At 37.9% G+C, this 15,434-nt stretch overlaps 1 protein-coding gene across 1 annotated transcript in view; it reads left to right on the forward strand.

Moving 5' to 3' along the window:
• Positions 1–15,434, forward strand: part of LOC139725580 (protein mono-ADP-ribosyltransferase PARP6-like) — a 51,777-nt gene that overhangs the window by 23,911 nt on the left and 12,432 nt on the right. The window contains exons 5-10 of the mRNA XM_071636671.1: positions 1,747–1,878; positions 7,489–7,592; positions 11,966–12,026; positions 12,839–12,926; positions 13,359–13,428; positions 14,261–14,353. Of these exons, the coding sequence (XP_071492772.1) occupies positions 1,747–1,878; positions 7,489–7,592; positions 11,966–12,026; positions 12,839–12,926; positions 13,359–13,428; positions 14,261–14,353 (548 nt within the window). The remainder of the gene's footprint in view (positions 1–1,746; positions 1,879–7,488; positions 7,593–11,965; positions 12,027–12,838; positions 12,927–13,358; positions 13,429–14,260; positions 14,354–15,434) is intronic.

The following is a 15,434-nucleotide window of genomic DNA, read 5'->3' on the forward strand; positions in this document are numbered from 1 at the left end:
ATGCTAAAATGTACCACTTTGTGCCCCAACTTCACGGAATTACCCATGTACATTATAGAGAAGCTCAACAAACAAGCAAACAACATGCAAGCCCCACTCCCCCATCCCTCTCCCCCCCCCCCCCCCCCTTTTTAAAAGAGAGAGAAAAAAGTTTTACGTGACTTGCATATTCACAACATTCTATTTGGCATCAGTATTTCAATCTCGTGATGAAAGGAAACATGTTTTGGGGCCAGCTCAATATTCAGTCAAATAATCGAGTGCATTGGTGGATGCCAAACATTTTGCGGGCATAATGTTTCGCAAATTGAGAATTGTGAGACAATTATGCGGATGGTTGAATTCATCGCAGATGTGAATATCATACTGCTTGCATGTACTCAGCATAATGTGCATATGGGATGCAGGGCATACAATGTACAAGTGTACATGTATGTGTGCAGCTGCTGCCTGCCTATGTTTCATGTGTGTATATTGTTCTTTATGTAGATTGGAGGGCGATACTTTGGGGGGTCATTGAACTTGCCAATATTTTCTTGACTCACGAAATTCATGAAAATAAATCCCCCGTGAAACTTTCTGCATCTACGGTACTGTAAAAGTGGAAATTTTCGCGGTGTTGAAATTTTGGCGCATTTCGCGCAATCAGAAACTAGCGCGAAAATAAAAGCACGCGAATATTTTGCTTGCCATATGCTCCTGTGCATGATGTCTTGATTCCGCGGAATTAAAAACACGCGAAACTCTTCTTACCCGGCGAAGCGCGAAAAATTAGTCGCGCAAAAAAATCCACTTTTACAGTATATGAGATGTCTTCAGTTCTCAGTGCTTCATGAGAATAAAGCACAAGTGTACTTTAATTCAGTTGCCGTGACATTTTTCCAGAAATTTTCATTATTTTTAGGCAAAAATGAAAACATGTGTTAAAGCTAGCAGTGCTAACATTCTATTCATCATTGAAATTACATAAATATGATGAGATGAGGCATTTTTTGGCATTTGTTTTATTTTTATTGTAGGGCAGCTCAAACATTCAGTCGGAATGACAATCAGTGTATGGGATGTTTTTGATTCTGCATGCCTCATCAGAAAGGGATAATAATGAAAATACCGATCGTAGTTGCCATGGCAGTTCCCAGAAATTGTAATGGTTCTCCAGCAGCAAAGGATCGCTGCCTTCATCCAAAGTTGGTAGACCTCCTCTCGTTACTCTGATCCAAATACAGAGGGCGAGGGAAAGAAGCAGCATGCCGTTTTAATGACAAATTTCCCATGAGGGTCGCATCATGTAGCAATTCATTGCCATTCCGCGAGGGTTTCGTACCGTGTAGCTCACATATATGTCGTGTTTCAATCTGTTACACATCACTCTCAATATGCAATCCCTCTATTTTGATCTCAGGTTACATACGTGTATATAGATCTACAGTTGAAGGGTTGAAGGAATGCACAGTATTGTCTGGATTTGATGCATGTAGACTCCATGTTCCCCTTTTTACCAAGCTAGACTTTGATGATTCCCCCCTGCAGTATTTAGAGGTCACGAATATTCCCAGCAAAGTTATATGACAAACAGAGCTATCTTGAGGTCCTGTAAACTATTTTGATATCAGTCACTTATATTAATTACATGTGGTAACTTGTATCCAGTTCTATCAATGATATTGTGAGTGATCTTGCAATTGAAAACTTGAAGTATTTCTAAAAATACAAATGTCTCTTTGTAACCTATTGAAATTTCCCCAGAATATACCTTCAATTCCAAACAACATCTTGATCCAACACGATGGCACAAATGACAGTGATTATGATGAGGTGGATGACGATGACGACGATGTTGATGATGATTACTACAACACCGACAGTGAGGATGCAACTGTAAGTGCTATGAAGTCCACTATTCTTCGGGGGAGGGAGGGGAAGGGGGGAGGGGGAGGGGGAGGGGGGAGGGGTGTCATATAGAAGAGAAGAGTACTCGAGGACTTGTTTGGCATAGAACACTCACTTAAATCCTATGAATTTAAAGGTCAAGTTAAAGAAGATGGAGAAACGACACAGACTAATAGTCATTTATAGAGTGTGAACATTGGTCATCAATATTTGATTACTGGCATTTCATTGATTAAACATCTCATAAAATCATGGATGAGCGGTTTGATAGCAAAACACGATGGACTTAATTGTTGACTTTCGGAAGGTAAGCCACGTGCAGGGACGGATGTCTCACAATAGTGTGTCTAATCTTTGAACATACTAGATGACAAACAAAACTATAGAATGGTATCAGTGGTATTACAGTATATCTTTAGATTAATGTGTATAAATGTGTGTGTGTGTGTGTGTGTGTATATATATATATATATTATGTATATATGTATATATATGCGAGGCATACCTGTGCTGTATATTTATGTATATATGTATATATATATATATATATATACACAAAGCTTTCCTTATTCCCAAACTGAACTTGGTTGCATGCACACCACTATTATACAACCCCTGTACAAATGTGGCTACGTTGATTGCCTCATATGATATCTCACAATGGTTAGCAGTGGTAAAATGGATGACCCATTTTTTAAGGTGCGATGAATCATTTGTATTATGCGCCATCCTACATAATATTTTCCTCTGGAATTAATGGATGAGATATTATACAAAAATGATACACATCAGTGGGGGCATTAATAATTATCCTCACAATGTGTACCTTTGGAACTGTCTTGTCTCAGCTGTTCGGACTGTTTCGAAGCTACTGGCTGTGGGTAATAATTCTGATGCCCAAACGAGATGATGTGTATTATTTGCTTTACAAATAATGAAACAGATCCTTATCATTTGATGAATCACCCTTTGAATATTGTGAGTAGATAAAACAATGAAATCTCGCAAGATCACCATCGCGACATGAAAGTGCAAATGACCAGTCATTATAATTTACTACTGACCGGTCATAACCAAAATTAACCATTACACAGAAATAGATACCTGGTCACATGTACAGTCTCTACCAATCATATGAATAGGATCTGCTTCATCATTATATAGAAGACATGCACCAACAATATAGAACAATTAGCTCTATTTACAACACAAGGACTTTGGTGGTATACACTTTTGTATGAATTGTGTGGTAACGTTATGTGTTACTACATTATTACTGAGAGTAGGAGCACTGTGCTTGCTTCACTGACTTCTCATTCAGTCATGAAGGATAGAATTATTGTTTTCTCACGGTACGTCAGAGCAAAGGTCATGAAAATAGAGAAACCGAATGCTGGTGGATTCCTTTGTCATTGTCCATGAAAATAAATCAGATGTTTTGCATTTCATAGTGTTTGAACAGCTGTGTTGGGGAAATATCATATATGTTTTTTTTTTTGTGCACCAGAGTACCTGCCTGTTTTTGTATGCCCTAACATTAAAAGAAAAAAAAAAACATCTCTGAGATTGTGTATAAAAAGAAAAGTGCTCACTATTGTGATTCTATTGTCAAATTGTGTTGAATATCAGATCTTACTTTGACATGTTTTAGCAGTGAAGATGGCTACTGCTCATCATATACTTCCAGAAGGCATCTTTTAGACCCCCATTTTAGCCTCATGTCGAGGGTTTATGGTTAGGTCACATGATGATTGCACTTCTGGGCCCCGTTTCATAAAACTTGTTATCAATAACAAGTTACGATAGTTGTTATAAGCTACTGAAATCCTTGCATCTGATTGGCTGAGGGCAAAGTTGTCGTAGAAATGTAGCAGATGTTACTGCTAACAAGTTTTATGAAATGGGACCAGATCTTACAACGTACTGGAGGCTTACTACTACAATTAAAGGTATCCCCTCTCACTCATACATGTAGTACAATGTACGTATAACCCCACATCCCCTTTTGGCATCAGAGCTCTTTCAGTGATGGTCATTGCTGCTTTGTGGATTGCTATCACAAACTCTGGGGAGAATTGTCAGTCTTGTTGAAATTTACCCTGGCATACATATGCACAATACTTGGTCACTGCTTCTTTTTATACTACACAAGTTGCAAATAGATGCAATGCCTATCAAATACATGTTGACTTTCCAGGTGGAAAATTCTGCCGGCAGATATGCACTGAACTTTTGGAAATGAAGAAGTCAATTGTAGCTTTGTTTTTGCATACAGTATATAAATGGCAGGTGGTATTCTCCTTGTGGGAAGATTGTAGGTCATGTGACAGCCTCTTCGGACACATAACTATCCTGTATACAATTACAAAGCCTTTGGTGGTAGCAATGTTCTTTGACGTCCCCCCCCCCCCATCACCGTGCAACATACTGTACATCTCATTTCCATGACTGCTTTCCCTGATGAGTTCGCCATTGAGACTTACTGAATCTCAATGCCCTCCTCCCTTTCCCTACGACTGATGACGTGATTGGGTAAAGTTAGGGTCACTGCTTGCCATCACTGTCTCCTTGAGGTTATTCCATTGTCTCTGCGCCGTCTCCTGAGGCACCCCGTTCACATTCGAAAAGGGAGCAAGGCCACCCACATGAATTAAAGATGAATCTCGTTGAAGGTCCTTGCCTGTACGTCAAGACATTTATCAGAAGCCATGAGTAGGGTGGTTTTCTGTTTGGAAGTGCAAACAGAGTCATTCTGGGAGCTATGTGTGCGCCGGAAATCATGTGCATTATTGGCGCAGACAGCACAGGCCCCAGGCATGGAAGACAAAGGGGAAATATCCCCAAACATAATATATATTCGGATGCAGCAAATGCAGCACAGAGATCAGTGAAACACTCGGCAAAAGTTTGCAGCAAAGTTGAACAGTCTATTCAAAAGTTGCTAATCTTTAAGTTTTGGTTAAGATTAAAGGCATAATTTACCATTTGCTGAAGAAACAAAAACCCAGCATTAGTGCTTTAAACTAGTTCCAAAATGTGAGTTAGGGATGGAAACAATCTCTGTAAAAATTTGAATGAGTATATTGATGTTAAGTATTGTTAAATACAAAAAATGTGAACAACAGTTATAATAAAAATGTTTCCAGACAAAACCGTCTACAGTTCATCTCCTTATATTTTAGGCTTTATTGCAAAAATTTTACATGGTAGGATGTTTTGAGATACAACAGACCTACACATATGCATCAAATGTGATATCTTGAACATTTTTCAAATCACTGCTCCCAAAGGTAAACAGGACCTTTAAGGTAAGATTGGAGGTCTGTGCATGGTGTAGGCCTACATGTAACGGCAGTAGAAAGATGTGTACATATGTAGAAAGGATGGTGGAAATTTCACAAATCATCCTTTGTTTATTATACATATCCTTATCTTGCGACTAAGGAGCAAGGTTTACTGCTCTTCTGATGTCCTAGCCAAACAAATTCCACAGTATTTCCTTTTTAAAGATCTTTTATACATTAGTCAACTAAATTGTGACATTACAAATCCTTCCTGTCTTGAGGGGCAGCAACATGGAATTTACCAAACTTTAAAATCAATTATTTTTAGCAGATTTTTAATTTTCCTCAAACTTTCACTGAATGTATGTTTTACTAAACCTCATGTAATCACAGAATCCAAATTAACATTTAAGACACATCCAAATTGGAGGCCATATCAATCAATTGTTTCAGTTTTTAGAATAATTTGTATCATTGTGATTGGTTAGGACTGATCAGTGTAGGTTTCTTATTTTGTATGTATTTCATTAATGTATAATTTTGTAGGAAGCAACATTTTTGTCCTCTCTTACATTTGGCCTCATCCAAAGTAAAACTTGGAGCAAGATTTCATTGTTATCAAAGCTGAGTTGGCATTGAGCTGTAGAGGAAACCCCTTATAGGTTCCATGACATTTGCTCCTGCGACAATATCTCCCATGAAATATCTGCACGCTATGCCAAACATAAATTCTACCCATAAACTAAGCCCTAACCCTAATCCTAATTCTTACATCAAACTTAAAGGGATGATACGGTTTTGGTTCAGATGGGGCTTGAGGTTTCCAACGTTATTTGATGATGATTTTTTGAGATAATGAGAAACCTCTTATGAAATATGAAAGAGCATATAATTCTACGTTCAGGAATTCAAAGTTTATTTGATGAAAACAAAGTTTGATTTCCTCTTCGATTTATATATGCTTTTCTACATTTCATGAAGTGGTTTCTAAGTATCTGGCAAAAAGTTAAAAGCTGAAATCTCGCCTCAATACTATACCATCCCTTTAACCTAAAACCCTATCACAACTGTAACCCTATACCTTGTAAAGTCCTTTGAGAAAATAAGACTGCAGCAATTGTTGCAGGAGCAAATGTCATGTCATCTATAATGTGACTTGTTTATCATATTAACTGGAAGGAACAATGTGCTAAAGATACATGTATGCCTTGGTATCTTTCTGTTGTGTGAAAATTTACAAAGCTAGAGAAAAAAAAAGGAATGTGTGCTTTAACTGTAAACTATGTTTGCTGTGAAAGTGCAACTGTTTTCTGTGATCGAGAAGGCTTTATGGGTTGATTGTGATCGAAACATCTACCAGATTGTGTACTGATAGTTGATCTTGCTGTATTTATCAAAACCGACTTGTGAGCGTGGAATGGAATCGCACTTTCAGTAATCTGTCGTTCATATTCGCTGGTGGATGCACTTGTGCGATAAACATTTACCCTTTTTTTTCTCAATACTGGTAGTCAAAAATATTCTGAATTATGCAGCGCTTTTCTGCAAGGACTGATCGAGTGTTCGTATGTCTCGTTCTGTGATGGATGTTTGGCCAGCACTTCCCCATCTTGTCACACTCGAAGGCATCCATCACCTCCGTGCTGTTTTAGAGGTGTCTTCAACGAATCACGGCGAACTCAAATCTTGGGCATGGTGTCAGGGGATCCTTATTCACAGTTTACTAAGGGAAAAAATGTGTGTGTGTGTGTGTGTGTGTGTGTGTGTGTGTGTGTGTGTGTGTGTGTGTGTGTACAGTGTACACTGTATATGTGTGTGTGTACATATACGTACATGTATGTATATTTCATAGTCATTTTGTATATTTTTAACATTTAAGCGGAATGTTTTTCCAAGACTGCACACTAACCCATTTTTTCTACTGGGCCTACCTCTGTCTATTGGACCAGTAGGTACCCAGTTTTGTCAATTTTTTTCTGGTTCATTCTTGAAAAAGTTACTGGTCTGACAGTGATTTTTACTGGTCCTGGACCATCGAACCAGTGCCAGTGTGCAGCATTGTTTTAGCAGTGAATGAAATTGAAACAGAACAAAAATTTGGAGAAAAACCAATGCTTGTGTGTGTATGTGTGTGTGTGCGTGCATTTGCATGTGTTTGTCTTCACTAAAAGAAATTTGATGCATTTGCCTTGTGTAAGGTTTGAACCCACAATCTCTCCATTATGAATCCGAGTGCATTACGCAACCATGTGCACTTAGCATCATGGCCAAAAGTCTTTCAAGGTGTCACTTTTTTGGATTGGTTTCTCTGCAGGAGTACTTTCTGGAAGAGGAAGATCAGGCCAAGATGCACCATCTGCTCTCCCACGACATCGAACAAGTCAGCAAGCTGGCGGGGAACCAGGCAATCTCTCACAGGTCTGTATCCATGGGTCAATGTGGTTTGGGATGTGGGATTGCATGTGCAGTCTCAATTCAGGGGGAAGTTCCCCAAAATGTGTATGTGGGTTTATCTAGTGAATGCATAGAGATTAGTGAAACAACTGGTGAAAATTTTATGAAAATATGACATTCTGTTCAAAAGATAGACATATTTTAAAGAGTTAATTACAACAGTTTGTTTTGTCAGAATGACATAATGATATGAAGACAATATGAGAATTCAGCAAATTTTCATAATTTATGGAAACTGTACATTCCCTTGATATTTTTCTGAAGAATTCCAAATATTATTTTTTGCACTTTCTCAAGGAGCTGAGACAACTGCACTTTCTGTATCCCAGAAAATTAATTTTTGTAAAATGCTGGAGATACTATCTTGTAATACTGTCAACTATTGTGACATCCAAAACTTTTAGAGTTTGTTTGACCCTTCTTTCCTCATTCACTGAATCTGTGTTTAAGTTTTGGGGAATTAAACTCCCCCTTTAATGTCATGGCTGCCAAGTGCAAATTTTGTCACATCTGTTCACTCGCCAAGTGTGACTTTTGGCACACAGATACAGCGTAGTAGGTATGTGCTGGGTGTTTTCTCGTATTGCATCACACAGATGCGCACATACATAATTAACACTCGTAATTACTAATGGTAACTTCCTGGTCTCGATCTTTCCTACGTAAAGTGTAGTGTGTGGGATTAAGGGAATATAAGCAGAGTTTGCGCCTGGCTGTGGCTGGAGTGTGGCACAGTTATGATACTTTTGTAGAGTGTGATACTTTGGTATTAAAGGACTAGTTCACCCAAATATGTGTGTGGATTGAGTGAATGCAGCAGTATTGATAGATCACATCAGTAAGAGTTCAAGGAAAATCAGACAGTCTGTTCAAATGCTATGGATTTTTAAAGTTGTTGTGCAGCCATCACTGGATGAGAAGACTACAGCTTGTGACGTCATGTATGAAGAACGATATAAAAAAGATATGAAAGTTATGAATTTTTAAAGTTGTTGTGCAGCCATCACTGGATGAGAAGATTACAGCTTGTGACGTCATGTATGAAGAACGATATAAAAAAGATATGAAAGTTATGAATTTTTAAAGTTGTTGTGCAGCCATCACTGGATGAGAAGATTACTGCAGCTTGTGACGTCATGTATGAAGAACGATATAAAAAAATATGAAGAAAATTCAACATATTTTCACTTTTCTCGTATGCTAAAAGAGCAATTCACCTGCCTCTTTCAAACAGCAGGGGGAATAATATTTCCCTTAATATATGTCAGTAACAAATTGAGGGAATTTGTAATTTTCATAAAAACTGAAATTCTGTGGAATTCTCTGTTTATTTTCCTGCTAATATAATATGATTCTATGTACTTCACATCACAAACTGCAGTAGTCTCCTCTTCCAGCGATGGTGGCTCTGAAATCTTTAAAAAATCACAAATTTTGAATGGATCGTCTGATTTCCCTTCAACTTTCACTGTAGTTTTCTACTAATATCACACACTTATGCTTGGATGAACTAGTCCTTTAAGTCTATGCATATCTTTGCCTCGTCTATGAAGCTCATCAACAAAATGGTTTTGTTTATATCTCACATGATACGCATGAGAGTTTACGAACTCAATACCCATTCCCGAAACCAAAATGCTAGATGTGCATCATCCCAAGGCAAAAGTTCAAATCGAAAGATATGATGTTTTAAAAACCAAAGTAGATATTTATATGGGCACATCTCTGTGAAGGCGATACCATGCCCTTCTACTTTTCTGAAAGTGTGTCTGTGAGGGCACAAAAGAAAAAAAAAATACAGCAATTGCAGTTTTATTCTACACTACTTACCACTTATATCCAGGAAGGAAATGTTAGTTTACGCATTTCCGGATGAAAATTTTTCACCAGATGCCAGTACTTCTCAAGTTCCCTGAAAGTTTAGACAATTCATGTCATGGCTGTGCTTTAGGTATTTATCTAGGGAGTGCTGTTCTTTTTATTAGTCATGACAGACTTATGACCATCTACTGTATACGCCATATATTTCACGAGTCTAAATTTTCGCGAATCGGAACTTCCTGACAATTTCGCGAGTGGTTAAATTCACGATCGTGGAGGCCTGTATATTGAACGGAGAAGTGTACACGTGTACGTGACATTCATATCGGGATCAGAGTCAATATTTTCGCGTGTCTTTAATTTCGCGAATAGCACCTGACTCGCGAAATTCGTGAAAATAAAAACCTCGCGAAATATTCGGCGTATACAGTATATTCCCAGAAACCACTTTTCTGCTGTTTTCTGCTGGTTCTCATGATTCCAATATCTTAGTTTTCATTGTTAGTGTTTTGTAAGTTAAAGAAAAATATACATATTCTCTTCAATTACAGTCTTTAATTTTTTTCCACAGATGTAAGTGTTTCAGGTGCAGAACTTTCTTAAGCCTCTTTATTGTTTGAACTTTTATCGTTATCTTTGTTCAAGTGAGCTATTGCGATCACTCATCATCCAGCATGCATCGTGCATAAACTTTTACATTTTCACCTTCTTGAAAACTCCATGATGGATTTTCACCAAAGTGGTAGCATCCCTAGGGAGATACTTGTAGGATCTCAATTTGTTCAAATGGGCACAATGCCTCCCTAACATCAAGGCGTCTTTACAAATCTTCTGCTCTACAACGTAGAACCAAAAGTATTAGAGCTATTAAAGTTACTTCTGTGAGTTGGTTCATTAATGAATATAGACTGCAGTTTCAAGCTTGTTCATGGTGGATCTAGGGGTGCCCCCTTGGAGTGGGGGAGGAGGGAGGATTCCAATGGGGACTTAAATTGTACATTTTCACATTCTTCCTGAAAATCCCACGATGGGTTTTCACCAAACTTGGAAGGTAGCATCCCTAGTGGATAGGATCTCAATTTGTTCAAATGGGCACCATGCTGGGGGGGGGGGGGGGGGGGGGGGGGTATACCTAAACAAAGAGTATCTGACATAAATCTGAGCCTTCACCAAAACTCCAGATAAAATCTATTGAAGGTTTGTTTGTAGATAAACCACATAGTTCAATATTTTGAAGGGAACGCATTGTCTCATGACCGCAATGAAAGTGAAAGTGTCCACTGTGTCATGTGATCTCCCTGGTTTATCTAGAATCAAAGGGAAGAAATTTTTTGCTCGTTAAGACCTCACTCTGAAGAAATACGAGAACTTCCATTTTTGGCATGTGTGACCATCTTCAATATGAAAGTTAAAGGGTACTACCAGGCTTGGACTTTGTTTATTTGCTGTTATGACAGCTACACCACTCATGGACATATACCACGACTGTTTTCATCATAGCGACTCCGCTTATGGACATGGTCTGTGCAATATTTTGCCACATTGACGCTCTGTAGAAATACCGATACATTGCTCAATACAATCTTTGTGACATATAGCAGTACGTCGCTGGCCCCTCATGCACCCAGTCAACAGAGTGTGCATGCATGATAATATAGCTAGTCTGTACCTCCTATATGTACAGCTGATGTTTTGCTATTGTTGCAACAGTGGGTCCAATAATTCAGAAGTAATATGCAGTAAACATAAAAACAAATGAAAGGTATACATGGAACTTACATGCTCAACAAACTATATAAACAATACAATTTGTTTTGTTTTTGTTTTTGTTTTGTTTTTTGTTTTTTGTTTTCTCTTCACAGAAATCATAACCATACTAGATTTGGTTATATTTCATTGGCATGCAATTTTAAAGCAAAACAGATAAACAGAAGTCTTTCCTGGTGATCTGGTGGTCTCCTTTAGTCTTTTACACATGATACTGACCATGAGCATACCATACCTTTTTTGCTGTATGTGTAATAGTGTACCTTTCAACAAGGGAGTGTACATGTACTTGTACAAAGTATGCAGTGACCAAAAAATACCTTAGTATGCTTTACAATGTACAAGCTTAAGATTCTCATAAAGAATGCACCAGTAATGTAATTGCAAACTATGTGGTGTCTATTCTCTGAGGTAGACAAACTCGATCATATTGTGCCTCATGTCCATTCTTCTATGGAAAGCCAAGTGTCACCTGTGTAGTGACTATGAATTATCATAACTGACAAAAACTTTCCTGGTTTTGTCTTGTTTTGTTTCTTCAGTTATAAAGGAAACTCCACTTTCACCCATGAAGGATTTCACCTGTCTTTTTTTGTGAGAAATTTAAAGAATAAGGAGATATGTCCAACCTAATTGGAAGAGTCTCTATGCCGCAAAGTAGAATAACAGTCTTTTCTTCCAAGTGTAAATCCTTTATCCATGAATAATTTGCTAATTTCGTCTTTTACGTGCACTGTATCCCTTTACAGAACGTTTGATGCCCTTGGGGACATTGATATAGACCTTCAACTAGATGTGTCATTCCTACAGGTATATTGTAATTTAAGTTATTATATATGTATATGTGTATAATGTCATGGTGAAAGCAGGACTTTGGGGGCTAGCATCACAAAAATTACTACAGCAACTAAAAACATAATAGTGGGTGGGAGGAGGTGAGGGTGGGTGGGAAGGACTTGAAAAAAATTGTTGAAATATAATAGGGGCTGTCTAAATTATAATGTGTATTTCCCATATTCCTTTGAACCTCTATGGACTTGGGAGTAAAGTGAAAACAAAATAGCTGCAACATGTGAGATGTTCGAAGCTCTGATTTATACTTAATTATACGGATTGATTTTTATGTGTTATGTGTTTTTGTTTTTGCTATGGATTTGTTCTGTTTTGTTTTGCTTTGTTTTTGTTTTGTTTTGTTTTGTTTTGTTTTTTTTTGGGGGGGGGGCAGTAGAGTACAGTGTACATTTTGCATCTGTTGAATTTTTGCCTAATTTTCTGTCAGGGTGGGGATATGGTATTATAAACTTCTGAGGCTCGTTGCCATATTACATTTTGATATAGAGTTGTCTGGGCCTCAGATAAACAGTTTGGCTTTTGATTGTGAACACTATTTTGGTCGTAACTCAGAAACTAACTGCGCATAAAGCAAACTTACAAAACGATCGTGAATCTCTGTTATATGGAGCCCAACAACAACAACAAAAAAATTGTGAGAAGGGTCATGGAGAAACTCTACCCTCATATGTGGCTTTATGATGAATAGTGTGAATCATAGTTTCCTGCTATGATTAATAATCTTAATTTTGTTTGTTTGTTTGTTTGTTTGTTTGTTTGTTGGTGTGTAGGAGGAGATAGCCAAGGCATGGTGCCTAACAAGGGAACAGCCACTGGTCGTCAGACTTCACTGTTCACTCAGCAAATACCTAGACGACAGTAAGTAGCCAAGCCCCGCACTCTGAAGGGGGCGAGTTTGGACATGCGCTTCTTTGTATGTTACATTTGAAATATTATTCTTGGTGTACATCAATTGTATGAACGTAGCAAATACAAACTTGAAAAACATGGAGTGAGTGTTTTTAACTGTGTGTTACAAATTGTGTCATGAATTTTACCATCGTAATAATGATGATGATGATGATGATGATAATAAGAATAATGATAATGATAATAGTAGTAGTAGTAGTAATAATAATAATAATAATAATAATAATAATTATAATAATTTTTTGAACAATCTTTGAAATTTGCCCCAAAGATGTGATCTGTTTGTTTTCTAACTGTGCATCAGTATGTTTCATCTTTTTTTTAAAATCTGAATTGGTTGGTAAACCTGTTAACATCATGTTCCTCAATTTATTCCCCCAGATGTCCCAAATGTGTCTGTATTCCAGAGTGCAAAGAGCAACCAACCGGGTGTGTGTAGCCAGATGAAGAAGTAAGCTAATTTTCTCTTTGTGTTTTCTTATTTTAAATGAATGGGCACATACAATTTCTTTTTTCTGTTGTTTATGAGGATGACAAATCGTGTGATATTAAAGGAAATTCTGTGTCAGTCATTTTAATGGTACATTGGTGCTACCCTATGTAGTACCCTTTCAGTGCAAGCTCTTCACATTTCCAACAAATTTGATATGTTGATGTTAATCTGGCATCCTTGAGGGATGTGTGAAATGCACTCAATCTCATGCACTCCATGGGCCTCAAAATGGGGAATTGATATATTCTGCAAGTTTTGCCACATCTGCTTTCTCGTATGTACATGGGGCGTCTTCAAGATTAGAGCAAGGAGCTTCGTATGAAGACATTACCTTGTTAGGGAGGGGAGGAAATGATGGTGGCAACTCAACATGTCATACGTATCCTCACTGACACCAAACAGATCACTAACAGACTTTCATGGAGTAACAGCAACAGAACTTTATTCCTTCCCCTGATAACGAGTGCCATGTCTTTCCGAAAAGCCTTGAAACTTCCTGCCCCCACGTGGGCTTGACATGTTTTACTTAATTTACATAAATATATATTCATGGCAACCTTATGATTGCCAGTCAACGTTTTGGATATACATACAACTTGAGTCATTTGCCAAAGTGAACCAATGCTCCTGGAAAATACGACAGGCTGTCATTGAGAGTTTTTGCCCCTAGAAATGAAATTGTGTGCAATGTTTATGTGTATTTTTTTGTTTCCATGCCCTTTTCCTTCTTCTTCTCCTTGTTCTTGTTCTTGTTCTATCATCATCTTCCTCTTTTTCTTTTTCCGTATAGAATCACGGAGAGCTTCCTATTGAGTCACTGGAAATCGCTCAGCAACAAAACAGTACTTGCCAAGCTCAAGAGCAGGGAGAAGTCGCCCAGCAAGTGAGTCATCAGGCTTTTGACTCTTTGAAGCCACCATACATTAGGGAGAATGATCAGGGGAAAACCAGTCTTCGCAAGCAAGTTGTCACAGGACAATGAACAAGAGCGAGGCTTTTTGTTTCTGTTTTGTGTTTTCATCTTTGTGTAACAGTGCATGAGAGATGAGAAAGAATACAGCATATAAAGAAACTTCTATACTGCCTGTTATTATATTTGGACATTGGTTGGGATTTTTAGAATAGGTGGTTGGTAACAGTGAACAACCTCTCCAGGAATTGGGATACTGCATGCAGTAGGTTGATATAGCTAACCTTTTTCAAACTGCATCTCTTCATCACGTTCAAGTACTTATATGTGACACAATCAATCAATGACCCAGGGCTGCTAATGCTGGAATAGTTTTGCTCAAGTGGAAAAGCTGCAAGACAATATCAAAACTAGGAAAAATTTTAAACAGGAAACAGAAGGGGAAGACAGATACTGTATCTGCATATCTGAAAGGATTACTTGCGAGCTAGGAAATTCTACCAACCTCTTATGCAGTGAATGTGCACATACATGTACCAGTAGTATTCTCTTCACGATCTACAGTGAATCAGCTTCTTAGGAAAGCATTACTGTATTGCTCACTTCCTTGCCCATGTTTCACTATGTTTGGCTGGATGATATTTGGTTATTAAAGGGGATGGCTAGTAACTGATCAGTGGCAATCAGTGGGAATGCTGGAGGATGATTGTTCCAATTCTTGTGGGATTCATTTAAGAGTACATTATATATCTATTGTGTGAAAATTATTTGCTTCAGAATGGTCTCATATTCAAGTAATGTGCAGTTTTGAATGTTTCCAGGTTAGCGTGCATGGTCATTGATGGGGCATTAATCTGCACATTACTTGAATATGAGACCGTTTTGAAGCAAATGATTTTCACACAACAGTAGATATATATTTGTACTCTTAAATGAATCCCACAAGGATTGGAACAATCATCCCTCAGCATTCCCACTGATTCCCACTGATCGGTTACTAGCCATCCCCTTTAACACTGTTTCCCGCAAATCTTTCAGACATAACAGCTAAATA

This window comes from Diadema antillarum, unplaced genomic scaffold (genome assembly GCF_040938485.1).
Source record: "Diadema antillarum isolate AM-2024a unplaced genomic scaffold, OU_Dant_1.0 seq00000050_RagTag, whole genome shotgun sequence".
Taxonomy (NCBI): domain Eukaryota; kingdom Metazoa; phylum Echinodermata; class Echinoidea; order Diadematoida; family Diadematidae; genus Diadema; species Diadema antillarum.